Raw genomic sequence first — 25801 nt, forward strand, 5'->3', positions numbered from 1 at the left:
TCTCCCTTGGGGGCCCTGCTTCTGGACCAGAATGTCAAAAGAGGCCCAAGCCCACCCCAGCCTGCCGCCATCAGCCTTGCTTTCTAACGCAGAGCTTAATGCCTCCTCTCCGGGGGAGAGCCCCTCACCCCAGCCCGCAGCCTGTGAGCTCTCACTAAGCTCCCAGGTCTGAGGGCTGCTGCCTAAGGAGGTATCATTGCCACTTAGGCTGAGAAAGTGACCTCCTCCGGGTAGCCCACCCTCTCTCCCACCAGGATCAAGTTCACAACCTAAGCCAGCCACTTCCCCTTAACAAAGGCTGCTAGAATAAGGCAAGGAGGACATTTTTCTGCTGCATCTGATTCCTCCAACAGGAGGTCCTCAATGTTGCCACGGAGCCCCCTCCCCCAGCAAGCTGCCAGGGGAGACTGGAAGGTGCTGCTAGGACCTTAAGCCCAGGGCAGCCAGGGCAACCGGTGGAGTAGGCCCACCTGGGCAGGTCCCAGCCTCGAGTGTCAGGAAGATCCCAAGATCCAGAGCCCACCTGGGCTCCCTGAGGTTTTGCCACTAGAGCCCACACCCACCACTTCTTCCTGGGCACCAACTGTGTGCAGGCTCCGGGCCTGACCCTAAGCATGCTTCATCTCATTTCACTCTCATTTCACAACCTATAAGGGGAGTCATATGATCTCCAACTTGCTGAGGAGGAAACTGAGGCACGGATGCATGAAGCAACTTGCATGGTGCCACACGGCTAATAAGTGGTGGGGCGGGATCAGACCCCAGCCAGTGTGATTCCATGTTCTGTCTCCTACGTCACAAGTCCTCATGTTGCTGGATTCTCCCTTTGTCCCCTCATCCCATGCCCTCACCTCGAGTGGCCATGCCTTGGACAGAGCTGAAGAACATAACTTGAGGGCTTTGGAGAGGACACGGCTGCACAGGGGCTCTGTAATAAAACCACGTGCTTTGCCTACACAACAATATCGGGGGCTCCCCCGCCAGGCTGAGTTAAGTGTTCTTAGTCACCAGGAGTGTGGGCTCTGGAGCCAGACCATCCGGCTTCAAATTCCTGCTCCACCATTACACTGGCTGTGTGATCTTGGGCATGTAAGTTAGCTTTTCTGTGCCTCAGTTTCCCCATTTATAAAATGAGGATGATGGTAAGACCCACCTCTTGGAAATGTGGTGAGGTTTAAATGTCTTGATATTTCTAAAACACCAAGAATAATGCCCGGCACACAATTCGTGCTCTCTACAGCAGTATTACCTGCTGCAATTATCTTTACTACTGCACTGTTGTGATTTTCCCCTAGGACCATGGCTCTGCCAGGAGGTGGTGTCCTCTAGCTCAGCTCCAGCCGGTGCTGGACTGGCAGGGCCAAGCTGAACTGGGAGGAGTCAGAGACTCACTTCCCTGCAGGACCCAGGAAGCTGAAGACCAGGGAAGACGCCCTAAGCAGGTTCTCCCTCTTCCAAAAGTCATGAGTTTGCACCTATCCTTCTCCCCAGGGAGGAAAAATGCTCCAGTGGCAAATGGCCCTGATTTCCCTCCATTCCTGTGTGGTCCTAGCCTGAAAGGAAAACCTCGGTGGCAAAAGATTTTGGAGAAAATCCTCCGAAGCAAAGTTACTAAGGGAAAAACAAAAACACTCAAGGATGTCTTGCATCCTCTCAGGAAACAAGAATTTGATCCCCAGTCTCTGGGTGTTTGAGAGGAACCAAAAGAAACCCTGGGATTTCCTGGGGCTGCAGGAATAAACTCCCTGGGCCCCTCTCGGGCTGTTCTGGGGGCTCCTGGCACCAGCTTCACAATTTCTCACCCTGGAGCTCCAGCCACTCCTGTTCCCTCAGGGACTAGAACGTTCCTTCCTCATCACAGCTTGCGGTGGATGGAGAGGCTCACCCTTCCTGCAGGGTCTCAAAAAAAAAAAAAAAGAAAGAAAAAAGAAACCACGCATGCTGTCACCGAATAAGACAAGCCTACTCGGGAAATGTACACCCGGCTCTTTGCTTTGAAATCTTACCCTGGCCAAGGCTGCGGCGCTGAGAGTGTGCAGAGTCAGACGGGGAAAACGGAGGAAAGAAAGAACTTCTCTCCCCAGCCACTGCGCAGACAGCAGTAAAGGGGCCCACAGAGGCCTAACACCCCAATCTGCAGGGTAGCCCGGGTGCATTTCCCCCATCCCACCTGCCAGCTGCAACACCCGCCCCATGCCTCTATCCTTGAGCCTGAGTCCTGCAGTGCCACCTCACAGGCTCCCCACATTCACCTTGGCCCCCCTCCAATCTGCTCTCCAAGCCACAGCCAGAGTGGTCTTTTCAAGATGCAAATCTGATCATGTCACTCCCCACTTAAAGCCTTCAATGGATTTCCATTGCTCTTGGAATCAAGACAAAAATCTCCTTACTGACCAGGCACAGTGGCTCATGCCTGTAATCCCAGGACTTTGAGAGGCTGAGGCAAGTGGATCACCTGAGGTCAGGAGTTCGAGACCAGCCTGGCCAACATGGCGAAACCCGTCTCTACTAAAAATACAAAAATTAGCCGGGTGTGGTGGCAGGTGCCTGAAATCCCAGCCACTTGGGAGGCTGAGACAGGAAAATCGCTTGAACCCAGGAGCCAGAGGTTGCAGTGAGCTGAGATCGTGCCAGTGCACTCCAGCCTGGGTGACAGGGCAAAACTCCATCTCAAAAAAAAAAAAAAAAAAACTCCTTACCATGAACTACAAGTTCCCGAGTGGCCTGCTCTGTGTCCACCAACCCAGCCTGCCCCATGCTCCTTCTGACTTGCTACTCCATCTGCCTGGAATGCTCCTTCCTTCCTCTTTGCCTACGAACTCCAATTGGCAAACCTTCCTATCACAGGCCCACAGAGCGCCCCAACCCTCTCCTCTGTAGCATAAATCAGAGCCAATTTATATTGCCTTTTTTTTTCGAGCCAGTGTCTTGCTCTGTCACCCAGGCCAGAGTGCAGTGGTGCAATCTCAGCTCACTGCAACCTCCACCTCCCAGGTTCAAGCTATTCTCATGCCTCAGTCTCCCAAGTAGCTGGGATTACAGGCACCCACCACTATACCCAGCTAAATTTTTTTGCATTTTTAGTAGAGGCAGGGTTTCACCATGCTGGCCAGGCTGGTCTCCAACTCCTGACCTCAAGTGATCCAACTGCCTCTGTCTCCCAAAGTGCTGGGATTACAAGCATGAGCCACCTCCCCCAGCCAGAGCCAATTTATATTGATTTGGGGGATTCCCTGACTGATGTCCCAGCCTCCACATGAGATTAGAAGCTCCCTGGGGACACAGACTGTGTTTTCTCACTATCGTACCCCCAGGGTGCAACACAGAACATGGCACATGATAGATGTTTCAATAAGGATTTCTTGAATGCAGGAAAGAATCTGCATTAAAATTGACAGTTTAAATAGCATTAGTTGAGTGGGTTTTCCATGTTTCTTTGTTTCCCTACTCTGAAAATAAAAACACACACACATTAAGAAATGCTCTCCCCAGCCAAGCGTGCTGGCTCACTCCTATAATCCCAGTGCTTTGGGAGGCCAAGTGGGGAGAATTGCTTGAGATCATCCTGGGTGACATAGCAAGATCCTGTCTCAACAAAGAAAATTTTATTTTAATTAACCAGGCGTGGTAATCTCAGCTCCTTGGGAGACTGAGGTGGGGGGATCACTTGAGCCCAGGAGGTTGAGGCTGCAATGAGCTATGATTGCACCACTGTACTACAGCCTGGGCAAGAGAGCAAGACCCTGTTGAAAGAAAAAGAAAAACAGAAAGAAAGAGAGAGAGAGAGAGAAAGGAGGGAGGGAGGGAGAGAGAGAGAGAGAGAGAAGTTTAGAAACAGAGAGAGAGGAAAAGAAATAAATGTTCTCCCCAAATGGACATCACCCCAAAAAACTCCACACGCAGAGGATGCTCCCATGTTACCAACGACCTCCTCTCTTCCAGGTCCTTCCATTCTCATAAGTGAGCCCAATATGAGCAAGGAAATAGCGTCCTTAGGGTCCAAGCTGCTAAGTGAGAAGCTGGGTGATTCCAGACACCCTCAGGAGGAAAGAGGAAAGGATGGGTTGTCTTCCTCCTGCTCAGGGGCAGTCTCAGGCTTCAGGAGAGCCAGGGTAGCCGGTGGAACGGGGCAGGTCCCTTCCATGGGGGCAGCACTGGCCTGGCTCCTTCATAAACATGAGCTCCACATGCTTCTCACAACATCTCTTGGAAGTAGGCGTCTTTCACATCACCTTACAGATGAGGAAATGGAGCCTACAGGTTGAGTGGCAGAGCTGGGAAGCCAATGCAAGTGGCTCAGTGCTTGGGCCAAATAACTCAGGTCTTGCAGGCACAGGCCTGGGCTGGAATCCCAGCTTCATCCTTGTTTTTTTTTTTTTTTTTTTTTTTTTTTAAAACACAGGGTCTCACTCTGTTGCCCAGGCTAGAGTGCAGCGGCATGATCACAGCTCACTGCAGCCTTGACCTCCCAGGCTCAAGTAGGGGTGACGAGGATCTGAGCAAAGCCAGCGTTGGCCTCAAGCAGCGGTGAGGCAGAGGGCCTGAGGCCCCAACGGGTACAGCCTGGGGTTTCCAGGATGTGAGGTTGATGGGGAAGGAGGGGGTCACAGAGGGATCCCTGAGCGCAGCTGCAAGACTTGGCAGGTATCGGAGGACTCTGAAGTCCTGGAGACCTCAGCCCAGAAGGGCAGAGTGAGCACAGAATCTGACCCCAAGGAAAGGGTAGCTGGGGCTCCTGAAGGGCGAAGGCCTCTGGCCAGCCTGCCTTGGCCCAGGGGGTAGAAGAATAATTATTCCTCAGCCCTTTAATAGGAAAATACCAGCCCCTCAGCAGCAGGGCTTCCACTCTGCTCCTCCGTTCCCTTCAATATCAGTGCTTCCTTCTGGCCTGGAGCAGCCTGGAGCTCAGCAAGCTCTTCCCCTGCCCCTAGCACATGCACCAGGCTCCCTGTCCGAACAGGCTTCAGGCCTCCAGTCAAACGCCCTCTTCTAAACCAGCTTCCCCAGGTGCCCACTTATCTCCTCTGGAGCTCGGACTGCCATTGGAGTTGTGGGTCAATAGGAGGTCCTTTGCCTAAGGCCAGTCTCCCAGCTACCTGTGAGGGGAGAGGCCACAGCTGGTTTGCTCACTGCTGTATCCCCGGCACCTGTGAGGATACCTGGCACATAGTAGGTGCTCACTGAATATAGGCTGCCAGAGCAACCCTGCCCACTGAGCCTAGGGGCTGCTGGCATACCATAGTCGAGGCCTTGCACGCACTCCCGTCAGCCAGCTGGGCCTTCCCCACATCCTCAGGCCTTAGTAGGTGAGGAGCCAGGGCTCCCAGCATCCCAGTCCTCCAACCCACCAGGCTGAGCCACAGCCAGACACCAACTCCAGCCTGGGACCACCCTCTGACATGTGACCAGTGGGGAAGCCCCAGGGAGGAGGAGGCAGGGACCCCATGCCAGGGCCCATTTGCTACCGATCCACTCCACCCTTGCGCCTGGGCTCCTGGGGACCCATCTTGTTTCCTTGGCTGGAGAAATAGCAATTGCTACGGTAGTATCCCAACCAAGCCAGCTCATTTAAGCCTCACAGTAGTACCTGGCTCAGAGGCTCCTTGTCAGTCTTGACTGACAGATGAGGGCACTGAGGCCTAAAAAGTTTAAATGACCTGTTTCAGGTCACCCAGCTGGTTGAGGAGCAGGACTTGAGCTCTGGCACATCTGACCCCAGGACCCAGCTCTTTTTAAAAAATAATAATAATAATTAGTTGTTAATTGTGGTAAAAATATACATAATATAAAATGTACCATCTTAATCCTTAAGTGGATAGTTCTGTAGTGTACTGTACTACTTTAAAATGTATATATTCAGATTGTTGTGCAAACCGATCTCCAGAACTTTTTCATCTGCAAAGTGCAACTCTATGCTGCAGAGTTCCCCCATTCTCCACCAGTCCCTGGCAACTGCTCTTCTACCTTCTGTCTCTGAATGTGACTCCTCTGGGTAACTCAGATAAGTGAGATCATACAGTGTTTGTCATCTTATGACTGGCTTTTTCACCCAGGACAATGTCCTCAAGGGTCATCCGTGTTGTAGCATGTGTCAGAATGTCCTTCCTTTTTAAGGCTGAATCATATTCTATTCTATATATATAGACCACATTTTGTTTATCCCTTCATCTGTTGGTGGACATGTGGCTTGCTTCCACATTTTAGCTATTGTAAATAATGCCACTTTGAACATAGGTGTACACATATCTCTTTGAGACCCTGCGTTCAGTTCTTTTGGGTATTTACTTGGAAGTGAAATTGCTGGGTCATATGGTGATTTTACTGTTAATTTTTTGAGGAACCGCCATACTGTTTTCCATAGTAGCTGCACCGTTTCACATCCCCACCAACAGTGCGCACATCCTCGTCAACACTTGTTATTTTCTGTTCTTTTGACAGTCGCAGTCCAAGTGGGTGTGAGGTAGTCACGGCCCAGCTCTTAATCCCAACTCCATAGGATTCTGTCCTGAGGCCCAAAGTGCACCCCAGTCCCTTCACTTCTGAGGCCCTGCCTTGCTCTTGCCAATCCCCTTTCCAGGTCTGGGACCTACCCCCAAACCACAGCCCTGCAGCCAGGGCCCCACTGACAGCACCTAGGCCTCCATGCTCTCTACCCATGCAGGCCCCTGGGAGGCCACCCGCCACTGACCTCCGCCTGCACCACCACCTCCCTGAATCTGCCCAACTCTGCTCACCACGCTCCACCCCCAGACCAGACACCTCGCTCCCTACACCAGCCTGCAACATGGGTGCACCCAGCAAACATGTGCAGGCAGGAATCAATCATGGCCAATTTGCCTTTACAGCCCCAGTGCTAAGCTGGCAGGTGTTTTATAGATGCTGAATGAATATCTGGCAAATAATGAATGAATGAGTGAATGAAGTCAGGCCTCATTAAGACTATAGAGCAGAAGTCAAATTTAAAAACTAAACACAGGCACGTCTCAGAGCCTCAAGACTCAGGGAATCTCAGCTTACCACTTACCAGCCTGCTGTTCAACCCTGGGCAGATGGCTCCATCTCTCTGAACCTTCTCCTCATCTGCAAAGCACAGATGAGTAATACCTTCCTCCCAGGAGTGTTATGAGGAGTAAAAGAGGGAACTCAGGTAAAGCAGCTCCTTTGAGGCTGGCGAGAGGGAGGAGCTCTAAGCCACGACCATGACCACAGCCACCATCAAAACTCCCTCTCACCTCTCTCTGCCTCTGTCCTTCTCTGGCCCATTGCCAGCCCTCCCCATTCCCACATTCCCCAAGACCCCTGGCTCCCTCCTTCCCTCCCCAAGAGACTCCAGTCCACCTGCCTCTATGCTGCAGCCAACTCTCTCCTGAGCCTGCTCCCTCTCAGAGCTCCCATGCCTGTCCTCTCCTCTGCAAACTTCCTTACCACCTACTTGCTGCCAGCCATCTGCCTCCTGCCTTCCGCTTCTCCCAGGAAACTGCTCTGCCCACTTTACCAGTGACCCCAATCTCGTGTTCCAGAAGCTTTCCTTGGACCTCCTCCTCAGACAGACTGAATGCTGTCCACACTGCTAACCCTCCTCCTCAGACGGACTGAATGCTCTCCACACTGCTAACCCTCCTCCTCTTCACCAAACTCCTCCTTTGGCCTTTGCAATGATTACTCGGCCCAGGTTCAAATCCACAAATATGTAGCCACTGCTCTCCACTGTCAAACACAGGATAGGAGTTCCTCCCGCCTCTCCACTATCTCTTCCTTCAACGCCTTCCCTTCCTCCTGCCCTCTAATGTGGGTGGGAGCTAATGTGTGTGAGTCCTCGAAGGATGTGCTTTCTTCTCCAGGAAATCCCAGCACCAAGCAGTGTTTCTTAAACTGTGCCCTGGGCACTCCAGAATCCAAATCACCGGAATCGCCTTGCTGAAGATCTACAGAGCCAGCACCTCTAGGATGGGCTGGGAATCCGCATTTTGTACCGGCCTCCCGGGAGATCCTTATTCCCACCAAAGTTTCTGTTCCACTGCCCTCATAGGTTGAAGTGCTTCCCCTGAGGCCCCCCCGTCTCTCTCTCCAACCTGAATACTCTCCAGAGTAACCTTCCCCATCATGACCTCTGGGGCCATCTTTTTCACATAGATTTTTAGTGGCAATTCAAAGAAAACAGGCAAAAGCCAAATTCACAGCTTCTCCTCCAGGACCAGTCGCCCTTTCCAGCTTTATTCCAGTCCCAAGATCACTCTCTCAGACTCAAGCATCAGAGTCCGCCACGCCGTTCCCACTTACTCTCTCAGCTCTCTCTGCCTTGGTCCAGACCCACTTCCCCTCGTATCTTGGCCTCTGCAATAGCTTTGAATTCTATGACTGTAGTAGATTCCTATGACAAATTACCATACGCTAGTGGCTGAAAATAACACAAATGTATTATCTTTCAGTTCTGGAAGTTAGAAGTCCAAAATCAGTCTAACCATGTTAAAGTCAAGGTGGCAGCAGGACATTAACGGCGGATTGGATAAAGAAAATATGGTACATATACACCACAGAGTACCATGAAACCATAAAAAAAGAAGGAAATCAGGCTGGGTGCAGTGGCTCACGCCTGTAATCCCAGAACTTTGGGAGGCTGAGGCGGGTGGATCACCTGAGGTCAGGAGTTCGAGACCAGCCTAACCAACATGGTGAAACCTCGTCTTATTAAAAATACAAAAATTAGCCAGACATGGTGGTGGGTGCCTGTAATCTTAGCTACTCAGGAGGCTGAGGCAGGAGAATCACTTGAACCCGGGAGGTGGGGGTTGCAGTGAGTCGAGATTGTGCCACCGCACTCCAGCCTGGGCAACAGAGCAAAAACTCCATCTCAAAAAAACAAACAAACAAACAAAAAAAACAGATGAGGGAGAAGGGAAAGTTCTTTCTTAGAGTAGAAAGCCAACTAATAGACAACAAATGATGGAGTTGCAAAATCATCAATGAATGCTAAAACTCGGGGGATGAAAGCTTGATGAGAAACAGAATACGTACCCAGCTTCAAACAATCCCCCCGACAAATTACCCGTCAATACCAAAGAAGAAAACAACTACCTCTCAGCAGAGAAGCCTGACAGACATCAACTTATCAAGTAATTAAAGATAAAATCACCAATACTGGCACAAACTGACATCACGTGCCTTCTGACATGTTGCACCAGGAAGGACATGGAGTCATTATTTGGCATTCCCTGCAAAAATGCATAATCTGAATGTAATCGTGAGGAAAGATCAGATGAAGCCAAACTGAGGAGCGTTCTGCAAAATAACCGGCCTGCATACATCAATAATGACAAGGTCAAGGAAAACAAAGAAAGGCTGAGGAGCTCTTCCAAATTAAGGGAGACTAAAGACCGTGACCATTAAATGCCATGTGCGATCCTGGCAGGATTGTGGACCTGGGAAAAAATAGCCATGAAAGACATTATCAGAGCAATTGATGAAAATTGAATGTGAATTCTGGAGTAGAGAATAGTTTTGCACCGATGTTTAATTTTCTGATGTTGATAGCCTTGTGGTTCTTAGAAAACACCCACCAAATATTTAAAGGAAAAAAGTTTCAATGTCTCCAAGCTATTCTTAAATGGTTCAGAAAAAAAATTACCTATGAGTGTGTGCGATAGAGAGAAGAGAGAGAGAGAAAGTGTGTGTGTGTGTGTGTGTGAGATTATGATAAAGCAAATTGGATTGTGATGTTTGCACAAGTCCATAAGTTTATTAAAAATCATTTATTTGTTTTTTAAAATTTAACAAAAAGTTTTACATACCCCCTCTGGGGGCTCCCATTTCCCTGCCCCATGGCCTGGTGCCCACCCATTTCTTTAATCTCCTCTCCCAGAACTCACCAACACAAATCGTTGCCCCTCAGGGGGTTTTGCTTCTCACTCTCCTTCCCAAATACATGGCACATACCTTCTGAATGCTCCCAAACTCCCCTACCCTCACTTCGCCTCGCTACTTAACCTAAGTCTTGCCCAGCCTTTAAGCCCCAGTTCAAACCCTACCTCCACAACACAACAACAATTCAATCCCTCCTCCCCATCTCACTCCCATCTAGCGACTCTCATCAGCCTCATCTCCATGCTGATGGGGCATTGACTATGTGCCAGGCATTATTCTAATTATTAATCTTTATTCTTGCTGCCTTCAGCCAGCTTTCCCTAGCATTAACCTCTTTCATAACCATGGACAGTTATCAAAACTAAGAAATTAGCTGGGCATGGTGATGCATGCCTGTAGTTCCAGCTACTTGGGAGGCTGAGTGGGAGGATCACTTGAGCCCAGGAATTTGAGACCAGCCTGGGGAACATAGTGAGATCCCATCTCAAAAAAATCATCTCATCTTAACTTCACAGCCCTACGAGGTAAATGCTGTCACTGGTCCCATTTTACAGATGAGGAAGTTGAGTCACTAGTGAATTGTCTAAGATCTCTCAGTAGGTGATGAAGCCAGGATTCAAACTGGGCCATTCTCGTACTGAAGTCTGGGCTGGTAGCCACTGTGCTCCTCGTCTCTATGGACATCCTTACACATTTGTTCTTTCTCCCTCACCAGGCCGAAAGTTCCTCAGGCCTCTCTCAACGACGCTATGCACCCTGCAGGTGCCCAACAGCTGTCTGTCCGCCACAGGCTGGGTTCCAGAAAGGAGAGGAGGGGGTCATGAGCTCCGTCAAAAAGAGGAGCCAATTCTCCACACCCTCCCCGCCCCCCAGCACAGCCCAGCTCCCTGGCTACTGCCCAAGGCCCGGCCATCATCTGCTCTGGGTAATAAGTATTTGTATGGCGATAATTACAGCATTTGGGAAGAAAATCCCATTAAGCAAGAGCCCCGCCGAGCTGCTAATGCCGGCACAGAACTGGAGGCGGCAACTCCGCCAAGCACCCGTCTGCTCCCAATAATGCAGGAGCCGCCCAGCCCCAAAAGAGCACGGCCGCCCCTGCTGGCAGCCTTGGGCAGCCTGGGCCACCGACAGCCCGCCCCGCCCAAGAAGGGGCACCGAGGAAGATCAGCCCCTCCCCTTGTGCTCCAGGGTTCCCAGCGGCTGCCTGATGGCGAAGAGGAGGGCCACCCTGGGATCCAGCGTGACGCCCAAATTTCCTTCACATCCCTGCAATTCTCTGTCACCTTAATAACAATAATAATACTACCATTTATTGAGCACTCGCTGTCTGCCAGGCCCTGTGCAAAGCGCTCCTGCGAGCATTACCGCATTTAATCCTCATGACCACCCTTTGAAGCAGGCCCTATCATCATCCCCACTTTATGGGCAAGGAAATGGGGGTTCTGAGAAGTCGCCCTTTCCTCCAGAGCACTTATCCCAGCTTACAGTTATGTGCTTATTCTTATACTGTGTCATTCATCTCTATCTCCCCTGCTGGACTAAAACTCGGGTTTCTGTTTCTGTCCAGCACTATTCACCCGGCACAATGCAGACGTTCAATAGATAGCTATCTGTTGAATGAAGGAATTAAACCCCATCACTTGCCCAGGCCCCCCAGCTGCTGAGTGGCAGAGTGGGGCTAAAAACCTTGGCAGTCTGGCTTCACAGCCCTCCCATCACGACCATCCGCCCTGCATACAGTCCCCACTCTGTCTCCACATCCCAAGGGAAAGGGGCAGAGATGCCCAGGAAAGGTAAATGAGTGCTCTAAACAGACAGACTGCGCTCTAAGCAGACAGACTGCAAGAGAGGCAACACTCAAATCCTTACCTCCCGAGCTCTCTTCTGCCCCACCCAAACCCTCGAGCCTCTAGCTTGAGCTTCCCAAATAATAACAATAATATCCTAATGACTGAATCACAAAGCATTTTCACAACTGTAGCATGAGTGAGTGCACAGGCTCTTTGAGGTAGTAGGTGTTATCAGCCCCAGAGGCCGAGAGAAGGGCGAACACCAGCCACTTGCCAAGCGTGGCACGTTGCCTCACTTACTCCTCACTATCAACCTGCACAGCTGTCGTCATCCCGTTTTACAGATGGGGAAACTGGGTCTCAGAGCAGGGAGAGGCACAGCACAGGGGTCCTAACACCAGTCATTCAGAGCCCAGCAATAAGCCAGTGGGCCAGTGACCACACCAAAGCCTAAGCAAGCAGGAGACTCTTGCCCTGCCGGGAGGCACCTCCCCTACACAGCACAGGCCTCTGCTGCAGGAGACCATGGTGGCCTGCTCAGATCCAATTGGGCCCTGATGGCAGATGTGGCTGCAGTGGCCCCTGACCTCATTTACCAAGGTCACCATCCAATTACTATTTGGAATTTCAAACAGGCTCCCCAGAGGATCAGCCTCAGGTGCCCTGGGCAGCCTTCCTCATGCGTGACCACTCAGCCCTGTTAAATGGGACCTCTAGCTCAGGGAGCTGAGTCTAGAGAGGGCCTCCCAGGCCTCTACAGCAGGCATGGAGATAGGGCAGGGTGGACGAACTGGCAAGGAGGGAAGGGCACATAAGGAGGACGGCAAGGCTGGGCATGGTGGCTCATGCCTGTAATCCCAGCACTTTGGGAGACTGAGGCAGGAGGATTGCTTGAGCCCAGAAGTTTGAGGCCAGCCTGGGCAACTTAGCTAGATCCCCATCTCTACAAAAAAGGAAAAAAAAGACCAGACAAGCAGCAGAATGTGCTGGGCCTGGAGGCAAAGAGAGAACAGTAGGCCTTCCCAGATGCCCTGCCTGCCTCCCTCCATCCTCGGACAACTTCCCCTCTCTGCACAAGGGGAATCTTCCGCAAACCTCAAATACCCAGGATGCCCAGGGCTGGGGGAACCAGCGATGTCCACACATACTGCACTCTCCTGTCACACTCTCCTGGACACTCTAGTTAAAAGATTTTTTAAATTAAAAATCAAGTCCAACTGAAAGTCAAGGTCGTTGTGGAAGAAAAAAATAACTTAATGGTGACCATGGCTGGGTCTCTCTGCGCCCGGGCAGTACAAAGAGAGGAAGCTTCCCGGGCCGCCTCTCCCAGCCCTGGCTCTGTATTTTAACTGTTCATTACAGTGAATTATTTAGCATCCCTTCCCTGCCCAGCTGACCAGCCCCACAGCCCCTCTGGCTGAACCAATTTCCTCAGCAGCTCTGGGGCCTACCCAACCTCTTTCCAGAAGTCCCCACAGCAAACCAATGACCATTTCTTTCCATTTCGGGGGACAGGCCTGGACCCAGAGTTATAGAATATATGATCATAAAGTTGCTGGGCCTCACAGGCTGCCGCAGAAACTGCCCAAAGGACAAAAGGCAAATGCACGGCTGCAGTCCATAAAAATTTCACAGCCTCAGAAGAAGCCGCTGTTTCAGGCTCTGATACTGCACGACACTCATATTGATTAGAGAGAGCATTTGCCACAGTTATTTTGAGTCTGCCTGGGCTCTCACCAAGGCCTCTTTCAAGATGTTCTTTTCCTCTTTGAGCAGCTCTTTCACGGGCTGCCTGGAGAACAGGCGGGCTCCCTGCGCTTTCCCAGTCCAGGAAGCTTTGCCCACATGGCAAAGATCAGACCTGCTCCACTTCCCCAGGATAACTCACCCCTGGCTTCCAACTAGGAAGTTCCCAGAGGAAAAGTTCACATATAGAAAGTCTTCCTGACCCTTCCCAACATCTCTTTCCAGCCTCAAGTCCCATCCCACCCACTGGCCACTGGCCACAGCATGTTTCAGCCCCAGGGACAAGCTGGTCCATCTGCCCATATCGGGCCAGGCATGCTTACACCTGCAGGTTTTTGGCTAATACTCACACCTGCAGGCTTTTGGCTCATACTCACACCTGCTGGCTTTTTGCTTATGCTCACGCCTGTAATCCCGGCACTTTGGGAGGCGGAGGCAGGAGGATTGCTTGAGCCCAGAAGTTTGAGACCAGCCTGGGCAATATAGCTAGATCCTCATCTCTACAAAAAAGGAAAAAAAAAAAAAAAAGACATCTGCAAGAAAGCAGGCCCCATGACCTGACAAGCAGCAGAATGTTCCCTCTGTCTAGATTGCCTGCCCTCTGTGCTTGGCAAAATCCAAACCAACCTTGATAAAGTGGCCCATCCTCTGAGAAACCCCTTCACCCTGGAAAAGGGCTTCTCACCCCAGTGTTCCCACAGCCCGTTCCCTGAGGCTGCCTGGCCCTCTCCTGAGAGCTCACCATTAGAGGTCCTCTGCCCAGTTCTCTAGACCATGTGCCCCTTGAGGACAGGGATGGGCTCACTCCCTGCTGACGCCTCAGCACCCAGGGCAGTTCCTGGCTCAGAAGCATTTGCTAAATTAAAATAATGAGATTCCCCTCCCTATCCTATCATAATAATGGCTCTCGCTTAGCGAGCATCAGAAGGTACCAGGCACTTCCCATGATCTTCCATCCTCACAAGAACCAGAGACCTTATGTAGCCTCAGCCCCATTTTCCTGATGGAAAGCAACTAAGGTTCAGAGAAGTTAAGTAACTTGCCCAAGGTCACACAGCTAATAGGTGACAGAGCTGGGGAACCAGGCAGTATAGCTCCCAGAATGCCACCTCTTTCCTCTGTACTAGGAAATTTCATTTTCATCTCACTCTGATCACAGAAGAGCTAAAGAGTTCATGGAAGTCTTAAACACTAAAGGTGGTGAGAGAGTAAAGAGGGACGAGATGACTTTAAGACTCAAGATTCAAAAGCAAAGAAGAAGGGCTAATGTGTCTTAGATCTAGGCTGCAACCAGGGTAGCAGCTTCAGGAGAAACTCCAGTGGACAAGGCAAGGGGAGCAGGGAGCAGGTACAGAGGGGACAGGCATGGAGGGTGACCAGGCCACCGCGGGGGTCCTCTGGACAGATTTCTGACCCTCCGTTCCTCTCTGGGTCCACACAGGATAATGCACACGCTGCCCACAGAAACTCAGTTTGGTACCACCTCTCCCCAGCCCTGTAACACACAAGCGTTCACACACACACATACACATGCACCACACACACACACACACACACACACACACACACACACTTCCCATCTAGATTGCATCTAGATTGCAAATTCTCTAAAACCTCCACAGGAATTTTTCAGATGCAGCCAAGAAGAGTCTGGGGCAAATGTGTGCTCACTAATTGCTGGCCTTGGTACAGAGTCTGATTCAAGAGACAGCTCTCCTCAGGGTCAGATTTCTGTCTCTGACCAGCTGGGGGCCATGAAAATGTGCTCGAAAGTTATCAAAATATGCACACCTTTCCTAAGAGCCACTGCAGTCACCGAGGAGTGTGGGAAGGAGGAGTAGGTAGGTTTCAAAGGAGCCAGCAGCCTTCTCCAAAGCCCTGTTCAAAAATCTCCTGGTGTAGTCACCTCTGCGAGCAGTACAAAGGCCCTGCATGTGACCAAAATCTACACACACACAGCCCATTACCGGGACTCTCATGGCCTCACGCTATTAAGGTGGCCCCTTAATACTAGGAATTCACACAGAAACACATTCTGCAGGAGAGTCACAGAAAACAAAGTATAAAGGTCTGTAAATACACACACTCAAACACACCCAAACACACACACACACACACACACATTCTACTAGCTTACTGGGTCTAGAAAAGAAAAGGATCAAGTTTCCTCAAGAATTTACAAGTGAGACAGAACAGGGGAAGAGAAATGCTGTTTTTTTATGACTTGTCATGGTCAATATCTTTAACCTTGGGCCCCCCTCTCCAAGCTCCTGACTTCTTGGCATTATCCACCTGGTTCTCCATCCAAGACACACCTACCCCTTTCCGGGTGCTGAATGTTACATACCCCAAGCCCCATACCCAAAGCCCTCAGGTCCCATTGTCTGCCTGTGTTGGGGATGGCTGGGTGTGGAGGGAGGCGGGTGAGTAGGGGACCAATGCGTGGCACCTGCAGGGGAAGAATTCTCAAGGCTCTGGGGCAAACAATGGAGAAGAAGGGGCAGACCAGAAACTTCGCCTCCATCCCACCCTGCTGCCCTTCGTCAGGAGCAAGCTCTGGGAGCGGGAATCTGCGCAGCTGGCTCAGAACGCGGCCGTAGCCCCATGTGCCCAAAAGGAGACATTGTGCTTGGCAAGTGTGGGAAGTGTCCCTCCTGGGTGCAAGGAAGGCTTTCTGGCACCAGTTCGCAGGCACCCTGGAGGAATAAAGCGCTGGCGCAGTGGGGAGGGCCTGAGGGTGCAGAGTGCAGGGTGCAGGTGTGAGGACGGAAGCTGACAACCCCGCCGAGGGCCCTTTGAATCCCAGGGATGGGGAAACCACGGCGCTCCTGGCTCCTGGCTCGGGAAAGACCCCGGCAGGCACTGACCCGTCTGTGGGCTGCGGAGCCCAGACGGGCCCCAATGGTCCTGCCCCACCCCCAAGTCCGGAATTGCGTCTGGGTGGGAGGGCAACCTCGGAGCCAGGGAGCTAGGGGCGGGGACCATACTCACAGGCGCTCGGTGTTCCGCGGTATATTCTTGGGAATAGCCTGCAGCCCCGTGCCGTGGCAGTCCACCGTGGTTCCGGTGCAGGTGCAGAGGGCGGGGCACGCCGAGGCACCCAGGCGCCACGCGGCTGCCCACAGCAGCAGCCAGAGCTCCGGCCGGACCGGCCCCGCCGAGGACCCCCACCCGGGTGTCAGCGCCATGGTGCCCTCACAGCGTCCCGCTCGCGAGCCAGACGGCAGCAGCCGCTGACCATCCCCGTCCGGGGCCGCCTCCAGGTGCAGTCCCGGGGCAGAGCCACCGAAGAGCCCGCGGGCTTGCGCGCGGCGCCCCTGCGGGCTGGGAGGCACCTTGCTCCTCCAAGCGACGGCGCCTGTGCGCGGACGGAGGGAGGGCGTCTTGGGCGGAGGGCGCTCGGCTCCTCTGCCGTTTCGCCGCCTGCGTCTCCCTCTCCCTCCCTCTAGCTCCCAACTGACTGCTGCGAGGAGGAAAATGGGCAGGCCCCGCGCGCGCACGCACCCTGAGCACACACCACACACACACACACGATCACACACACACCCGCGCGCTCGCTCCCACCCGGCAGTCATCCATCAATCGAAAAGCACACATCCAGGGCCAGGCTCCTCCCCGCCCTCCCCCACCGCAGCCCCCCTCTCCCGACGACCACTCAGCGGCTGCAAGCCGCCTACAGTTTCAAAGGTGGAACCTCCGAGGCGCCGTCAGCGGGCAGGGGGCTGCGGGGGATGGGAGAGGAGGGAAGGGGGTGTGACTCGACCCGCCAAGTCCTGGCTGTACACACACACACACACACACACACACACACACGGCGAGGATGCGCACATTTAGACCACGCACCCCGGCACCCGCGGCCCCAGCTGCTAGTCCAGGGTGGGAGGGAGATCTTATTTTGCCGCTTGGACGCCTTCCCGGGGAGTCAGACCCGTTTCCCCCCATCCCCCGACGGCAGCAGCGGCCTCTCGGCCCCACCCGACTCGCTGTGTCAATTCTTGGTTAAGGGAAACCCTGTGCCTGTGCCCCAGGTGGCATCCTCAAGCCACCAACCTTACTTAGCCTGGACTTTGAGGATGGAGCTTTGTGGGGGGGAGGGTCCACGAAAGCGCTAGGCAGAGTACAGTCTCCTTCCTACCTCAATGCACCCACTTCTCAGAAGGGAACAAGCTAGCCGCATGCCCAGGATGAGAATGGCTGTGATTGGGACATTTGCTCAGCAGGGCACATTTGTACCATACAGTTACACGGGCTTCTTCCCCCGTTGTAGAAGAGAGGGACAGACATGAAGGGGACTTGGAAATCTGGCAAACGTCTTCCTCCACTCACACCAGCGTTCCTCCATTTCTGACAGGTGGAAACAGATGAAAATGAATATTCCATCTTGACATCAAAGGAGACAGAGAGGGCTGGCATAGCGCTGGGCGGCCTGCTTGGGAGAGAACCCCACAGGCCAGCCCTGTCAGACCCAGGCCTCACACCCGGCTGGGTAGGGACCTTCGTCACCATAAGGCATGTGTGGACGTGGGTGTGAACGGGACATCCAGGTGGGGAGAGAATTCTCCTCAACCCCAGAAAAGACGAAAGATCTCCTCAAAGCCAAGGACAGCTGTGGCTCGCTGGGGCAGTGTCCAGCAGTCGGGGCCCTGATGTGAGGCTGCTTGGCAAGAGGACACAGCTGGGTAGCCCGAGAAGCACCTCCTGTCTCAGGAGCGGCCTGGGTCCAGACACAGCATGGACGCATTTGGTGGGAAGAGTGTCGGGCAGGGTGGGGATAGGGGAGGTTGATAGACTCCACAAGGTTGAAGCCTTATCACCCACCAGGTACCCAAGGCTCAGGCGTTTTCTTTGTTTTTCTTTTCCATGTTGATGAAAATTTTGCAGTCTCTCTACTGTCATAGCACAGTATGTTACAATTTATGTGGCTGGTTTTATGGGCTTTTGACAGTTCTTTTAAAGTTTTCACACATCCCTGTCCATGACCTCCATCCGGTAAGTGGGTTCTTGAGCATTAAGTGCAGTTTCTCAGGGGGCAGGGCTTTCTCAGGGGTGCCTGTGTGGTGGGATATTAGGGAAGCTTCCCACAAACCAGGCCGGAGTCTGAGAGGGCTGCCCCTGCCCTGCAGCTCACCAGCTCCTGCTCCACGGGGCCCCAGCCCCTCTATCCATGCTCTCCCCGCAGCCTCAGAGTGACATTCCTCCATGCCTGCTGCTTTGTTTATCCCCTCTTAGTACCTGCAGCTGCTTCTCCACACCCCTCCACACCCCACACCCCTGCCCACCCCCTGGCATCCTCACTCGCTCACCCAGACACGCACCCCAGCACCTGGCACTTAGTAGGCCTGTCACAGACAGCACTCAGGCTGTTGAAGATGTCTCCAGCCTTCTGCTCCAGCAGTAGCTCCCTGGTCCCAGGACCTCGGAGGGCCCCTTGGAAGCCAAGACCCATGTGGAGAAGGGAGAGAGTGTTGATTAGCCAGGCGACATGCCCCTAGGTCCTCAGAGTGACAGAGTGAAGGGGTATGAGGAAGGGTGGGAGTGAGCAGGGGTGCAAGATCAGCCCTGCCTATGGCTCCTGAGAACCAGCCCCTGCCCTACAAGCTTCCAGACCAGCCTGGACAGTGAATCCCAAGCAGGCCCTGGGCTGAGTTGCTGCTGCCTGGCAAAGGCTGGCTTTTCCTCTGAAGGGAGGGAAGGAAGGAGCCCCCCAGACCCAGGACAAAGACTCCCCCAACAGCCCATCACAGGAGGCCCTGCCCAAGCAGCGGGCAGCTCCCCAGCTTGGCTCCTGTCCCTGGTTCCTCCACCCCAGAACCTGGCCAGCTCCCCAATTCGGGAGGCGGCTCGCCATGAATGGGCGCAGCTCATTAGCGTGCCCGGCACATTTACTTGTTAAACAACTGCCTGGCCGGCCGCACACCCCCAAGCCCCGCTCTGTTTTTTCAATTTCCTCTCCCATGCCCCTCCCTCTCTTGGGTCTCCCTACCCCCTCCCTGCAGCCGGGCCACCTGCTCCCGCTGCACGGGTGGGGAGGAGGCAGGCCTGGCACATTGCTTCTGCCAGGAATACTCCACCAAGCCTGGCCCTGCTCACCTGCCACCAGCAGGGCAACCCCCTGGAAGGGAAATTTGAGGTTGAGTCTCCCCAGCCCAGTGACGTGAGTCCCCTCTGAGTCCTCTCAGCCACATGTGCCGGGAGTTGAGGGCCACTTCCCCCGTGTGACTCAAGGAGAGAGTGCTCTCTTTATGGCTTCTGCACAGAGTCCTCTCTCCCACCTCCACCAGCCCCTTTTGGAGCACCAAGAAGCGGGAGAACCTGGGTGAGGCTGAGGAGCATCATGGGATGGATTTCCAAACTGCAAAAAGGAAAAGTGAGACAGAATGCCTGCTAAGTAGACATCTGATAAATACCACTTACGGAGTATCTGTGTACTACATGTGCTGTACTGGAACTCAGCAATTCAACAGGGGACAAGAATGGCCCTGGCCCTCAGTGGGCTCACTGTCCGGTGGAGGCACAGAAACAGGAAGCAGGAAAGCATATTCATTTGGGTGTCAGCGAATGTGGAATTGTGGAGAACCCAGAATGAGGGCACAGAGTGGGGCTGGAAGGCTCCCTGGAAGAGGAGGCACTTGAACTAGGTCTTGAAGGATAAATAGGCATTCTCTGGACAACAAAACAGGAAAAAAGGCTCTCTCAGCAAAGAGAAGCACATGAGGCAAGTCACACAGACTGGGAGCAGCATTCTCAATGGCTGAGCTGGGGCACGTCCAGCAAGGCTGGAGTGTGGCAGGGGGTTCAGGTGGGGAGCACAGATGGAGGTTACAGAGGTAATGAGGACACACCCCAGAGGCCCTGGTGCAGCCTTTCTCTGGCTTCACTGGGCTTTCAGCATCACCTGGCCTGGCCCTGTCCTCAAACACATGTCTATATATGCATGTGCTTGGAAATGCACTACCTCTGGAACCAGTGTCTCTGGAACCTGGTGCTTCCAGGGAGGTGACTTGGGAGGTAGCAAGGAGAAAGTTGCAGCAGATGTTTCTTTTCTACTGTTTGGGAGGTTTTTTGCTTGTTTTTTGAGATAGAGTCATGCTGTGTTGCCCAGGCTGGAGTACAGTGGCACAATCATAGCTCACTGCAGCCTCCAACTCCTGGGCTCAAGCGATCCTCTCACCTCAGCATCCCAAAGTGCTGGGATTACAGGCGTGAGCCACCACACCCAGCCTTTGTTCAGATTTTTTACCCTGTGTGGTATGAGCTAATTTCCCCCTACCAATACATTTTAACCCCCCTGGGGTGCTTATCATACATGCTGATTCCTGTGACCCACCCCCAATCTTCCCAATCAGAACCTTCAGTGTTAGCAAGCTGGGAATGGGGGGTAGAGGCGGTGCTAATTCTGATGCAGGTGATTCCAGAGACCATGCTCTAAGAATCAAGGCCTGGTGTGCTGAGTTATGAGTTTGGAATTAGACTGAAAACTCTGGGGAGCCATTGAAGGAAGGAGCCTGGCAAGGACAATGGATCTGAGGCCCACCTGCCTTCCTCATCTCCAGGTTCCACACAGCATTAGCAAGGATGAGGCATGTGAAAGAGAAAGATGGTCAAGGGAGAGTGGCAGGGGAGTACAAGATGTCAGAGCTGGAAGGGGATTAAAAAATGATCAAATCCAAGCACCAGTAAACAGTTAGAAGCCCAGAGAAATGAAGCAACCAGCCTGACCTCACAAGGCAAAGGAGCTGCAGAGGTGGGCCATGAATGAGGCCACACACCCGGGCACAACACAGCATCCAGTCCATCCTGGGCACTCCTCCTGGTCCTGCCACCGCAGGGGAAATACGAAAACAGGAGTCTCTGGGAAGTCTGTGCCAGCAAGACTCATGATATCTTAGCTTTAATCTCTAAACCCCTGGCTATTGTCAAATTTGGAGGAGGCTGAATTGTTGGAAGCTCTCAGTGGCAAAGCCTACAGCAAGGACAAGCTCCTAGACTAAAGGTCAAGTGGCGTTTATAGCCCAGAGGCCATCATAGGCATCCAAGATAACTCTGGTAAATAGAAGCACTGGAAGCAAGAGAGAAGCAAAGTGGGTGCTGGGGTGGGAGAAGAGGAGGAAAAGAAAGGCAGAAAGCAGGCAGACAGCCTGCACTGACAGCAACCATTCATCTATTCATCAGACATTGATTGCATGCCAGCTGAGAGCCACGCACTGGAAATAGAAGAGATCTGTGCTTTGGGTTCATTGGGTTTCCTGTATCTTGTTCACAGTTTTCATCAAATTTAAAGTTTTCAACCATTATTTCTTCACTTTTTTTTTGTTCTCTCCTCTCTTTCTTCATTTTTGGGGGCTCCATTTATACATAATTAGGCCATTTGGAGTTGTCTCATAGTCCATGGATGATGCCCTGTTCCTTTTTTTAGCCTTGTTTCTCTGTTTCATTTTGGTGAGTTTCTCCTGGTGTATTGTCGTGTTCATTATCTTTTCTTCTACAGTATCTAATCTGCTGTTAATCCCATCTGGTTTTTTTTTTTTTTTTTTGAAATGGAGTCTCACTGTCACCCAGGCTGGAGTGCAGTGGCACAATCTCAGCTCACAGCAACCTCCGCCTCCCGGGTTCAAGTGATTCTCCTGCCTCAGCCTCCCAAGTAGCTGGGACTACAGGCGTGTGCCATCGTGCCTAGCTAATGTTTGTATTTTTAGTAGAGATCGGGTTTCACCATGTTAGCCAGGCTGGTCTGGAACCCCTGATCTCAAGAGATCTGCCCACCTCAGCCTCCCAAAGAGCTGGGATTACAGGCCTGAGTCACCGTACCGGCTCCATCTGGTACAATTTTTATCTCAGACATTGTACTTTTCATCTCTAGAAAATCTACTTCGGTTTTTTTTTTTAATCTTCCATGTATCTTCTTAACATGCTTATATTTTCCTCTATCTTAGTGTACATATGGAATATAGGTGTAATAACTACATTACCAATTCTATTATATGTATCACTTCTGGGTTTGAAATGATTGATTACTTTTCTTCTTCATTATGGATCATATTTTCCTACTACGTAGTCCCCCCTTATCTACATAGGGATACATTCCAAGACCCCAGGTGGATGCCTAAACCAAGGATAGTACCAAACCCTATTATATTATGTTTTTCCTATACCTACATACCCTTGATAAAGTTTAATTTATACATTAGGCACAGTAAGAGATTAACAATAATAACTAATAAGAAAAATAGAATAATTATAACAATATACGATAATAAAAATTATGTGAATGTCATCTCTCTAGCTCCCTCTCTCTCAAAATATCTTATTGTACTATACCACAGATAACTGAAACCACAGGAAGTGAAAACATGGATAAAGGGGAGCTACGGTACTTTGTACCCTGGTAATTATAGATTTCATGCCAGACATTGTGGATTTTGCCTTGTTGGGTGCTGGATATTCTTGTATTTTGAAAAAATACTCTTGAGCTTTGTCCTGGAACAGAGTCAAGTTACTTGGAGCCAGTTGGATCCTTTTGAGGCTTGCTTTTAAGCTTTCTTGGGCAGGACCAGGACTAGCCTGTGGTCGAGGGCTGATTTCCCTACCCTTCTGAATGGTCTCCCCAGTGCCCTGTGAATTAGGAGGCTTCTGCTCTGGCTGGTGGAAATGCCAGCTAATCCCAACCCTGCAGGAACTCCAAGGATTGTTCTGCCTGCTCCTTTTGGGTAGAACTTTCCCACCTTCAGACAGTTTACACACAGGCACTGATCAGTTCTCAGCTGAAGACTAGGGGAGGAGAGGGTGGCACAGCAGGGAAGAACCATCTGCAGATCTCTAGCTGCTCATTCTCTCTGTGCAGCAATTTCCTCTCCTGTCTTCCGCGGGAACCCGAGCCACCTTGGCCTCCCTGGACTCTCAGCTCTGATTCCTCAATTCAGACTGATGCTGGGTTCCACCTGGGTTCCCCTCTTGCTCTGTGGCCTGGAAACTCTCTCCACGCTGTAAGCCAGGCAGTTACAGGGCTCATCCCATTTGTTTCCTCTCTCTCAGAAATCACTGCCCTACACTACCCGTTGTTTAGTGTCTCATAAGAGTTGTTTCCATTTTCCCCTGGCTTTTCAGTCATTTAAGCCAGGAGGGGTAAAATTGTCCCATTATATCTTCTTGGCCAGAAACAGAAATGTGGAAGAAATTTTTGACATACTTCAAGCCCTCAAAACATGCTCTGTGTGCTGGGGAAAGACAGTCAAACAAACAGACAATTACATGACCCTGACAAGTGCCCTGAAGCTGGCCAGAGAGGAAGGGGCCTCAGCCACACAGGCTTCTCGCAGTTTATTAAGCACATAATGCTTGGTGCAGGCCAGTCCCTACGCTAGAATGGTCTTCCCATCATAACGGCTGGTGTGGCTCTCTGCACCCTTCAGGTCTCAGCTTAAGCAACAACTCCTCAAGAAGCCTTTCCTCATGCGGGGTTAGGTCAGCACCCCCATCCCATTGAAGGGGAATAGGAAGTCATCTGGGGATTTAAGCTGAGGCATGAGATATGATCTATGTTCTCTCTTCTAACTGTCTTCTGCCTCAGCCCCTTCTGCCTCCCATGGTAGGTAGGAAGGAAGAGACCCTGTTTGGAAGCCCATCATAGAGCCAAACCCTTCTCTATCATATACCCTTCTCCATCACACCCCCTTCCCCATCACACCCACTTCTCCATCACACCCCCTTTTCCATCACATGCCCTTCCCCATCACACCCCCTTCTCCACCACATCCCCTCCTCCATAGCATCCCCTTCTCCACTGCATCCCCTTCTTCATCGGAGTCAGCCTTCAGTCCTCCAAAGTCCAAGAAGATGACAAAAATGCAGCATCAGGGAGCTCATTAATCCATCTGCATCTTGGGGGCCTTGTCTGTAAAGAATAATCCTACCAACTAACAAACACTTCCATTGTACCTATAAATTCCAGGGGCTCATATTCTTCCAAGACCTTTACCTATTAAATCATTTAATACTCCCAAGAAACTTAGAAGGAGCTGGAAGCACAACGACGTTTGGGAGTTCACCCAAGGTCACACAGCACGTAGGTGGCAGAGCTGAGATGTAAAATACGCATTTACTTAAGATCTACCTCCTGGGGCCAGTGTGGGGATTGAATGGGTAGTACATATGAGAGTGCCTTATGGGCTAAGCGCAGTGGCTCACGCCTATAATCCCAGCACTTTGGGAGGCAAAGGCAGGCAGATCACTTGAGCTCAGGAGTTCAAGACCTGAGCCTGGGCAACATGGCGAAACACTGTCTCTACAAAAAATACAAAAATTAGCCGGGCATGGTGGCTTGTGCCTGTAGTCCCAGCTACTCAGGAAGCTGAGGTGGGAGAATGGCTTGAACCCGTGAAGTCAAAGCTGCAGTGAGCCATGATCGCACCACTGCATTCCAGCCTGAGCAACAGAGCAAGACCTTGTCTCAAAAAAGTAAATATATAAATAATAATAAATTTGGTCAGGTGCAGTGGCTCATGCCTGTAATCCCAACACTTTGGGAGGCCGAGGCAGGTGGATCACCTGAGGTCAGGAGTTCAAGACCAGCCTGGTCAACATGGTAAAACCTCGTCTCTACTAAAAATACAAAATTAGCCCGGCGTGGTGGTGCATGCTTGTAATCCCAGCTACTTGGGAGGCTGAGGTAGAAGAATCACTTGAACCTGGGAGGCAGAGGTTGCAGTGAGCTGAGATCACGCCATTGCACTCCAGCCTGGGCAACAAGAGAGAAACTCCATCTCAAAAATAATAATAATAATAATAATAATAATAATAAATTTAAAAACTGAAAAAAGAAAGTGCCTTATGCTGCATGTACAGGCATGTGGTTAGTGTGTTCATTTTTTTAAAAAGCCAAAATTGGTTATAGGGATAACTTAGGGAACAGGTCTGTCTAGAGAAAGTTCCGTTTGACAAACATATGTACAAGTAATTTTAGAGGATTCCTTCTTCTTCTTTTTCCTTAGTTCCTTCTGCAAATGTGTGTGTTCTGGGTCTGCTTGTGTAACTGACAGGAAACCCAGATATTCTTAGACCTTTCCTTTCCCTCACAGACTGTGGGTGGTCTTGTCATCGCAAATGTAGTTGTCCTTCTCAAAATGGCAAAAACCCAGATTCAGCAGCTCATAGCCTAAAAACATTCAATGAACTTAAAAGTAAATCTAATCTAATTAAAAGAGAATACATCCAAATGTTAAATCATTGGAATTATCAGTGATTTTGTCTCTTATTTTATACCCTTCTATATTTTCCATATTTTCTACAATAAGCTACAAAAAATTTTTAGAAATAAAAATGTAATTACCATTATAGTTTGAATAAAATTACCACTAAATTTCATATACGAAATTTAATGATTTTATGTGAACACACTAAATACT

The 25801-nt window shown here is 51.3% G+C and overlaps 1 protein-coding gene across 2 annotated transcripts in view; it reads right to left on the reverse strand.

Annotated features, from left to right (window-relative positions):
- Positions 1-17031, reverse strand: part of SLIT1 (slit guidance ligand 1) — a 188211-nt gene extending 171180 nt beyond the window's left edge. The window contains exon 1 of one of the 2 annotated variants that reach the window (XM_019035188.4): positions 16392-17022. In XM_019035188.4, coding sequence (XP_018890733.3) covers positions 16392-16975 — 584 coding nt within the window. In that variant the 5' untranslated portion in view covers positions 16976-17022. Of the gene's footprint in view, positions 1-16391 lie in introns of both variants that reach the window. The other variant, XM_055352624.2, reaches the window with a different exon arrangement.
- Between the last annotated feature and the right edge of the window lie 8770 nt (positions 17032-25801).

Source organism: Gorilla gorilla, chromosome 8 (genome assembly GCF_029281585.2).
Source record: "Gorilla gorilla gorilla isolate KB3781 chromosome 8, NHGRI_mGorGor1-v2.1_pri, whole genome shotgun sequence".
NCBI classification, from domain to species: domain Eukaryota; kingdom Metazoa; phylum Chordata; class Mammalia; order Primates; family Hominidae; genus Gorilla; species Gorilla gorilla.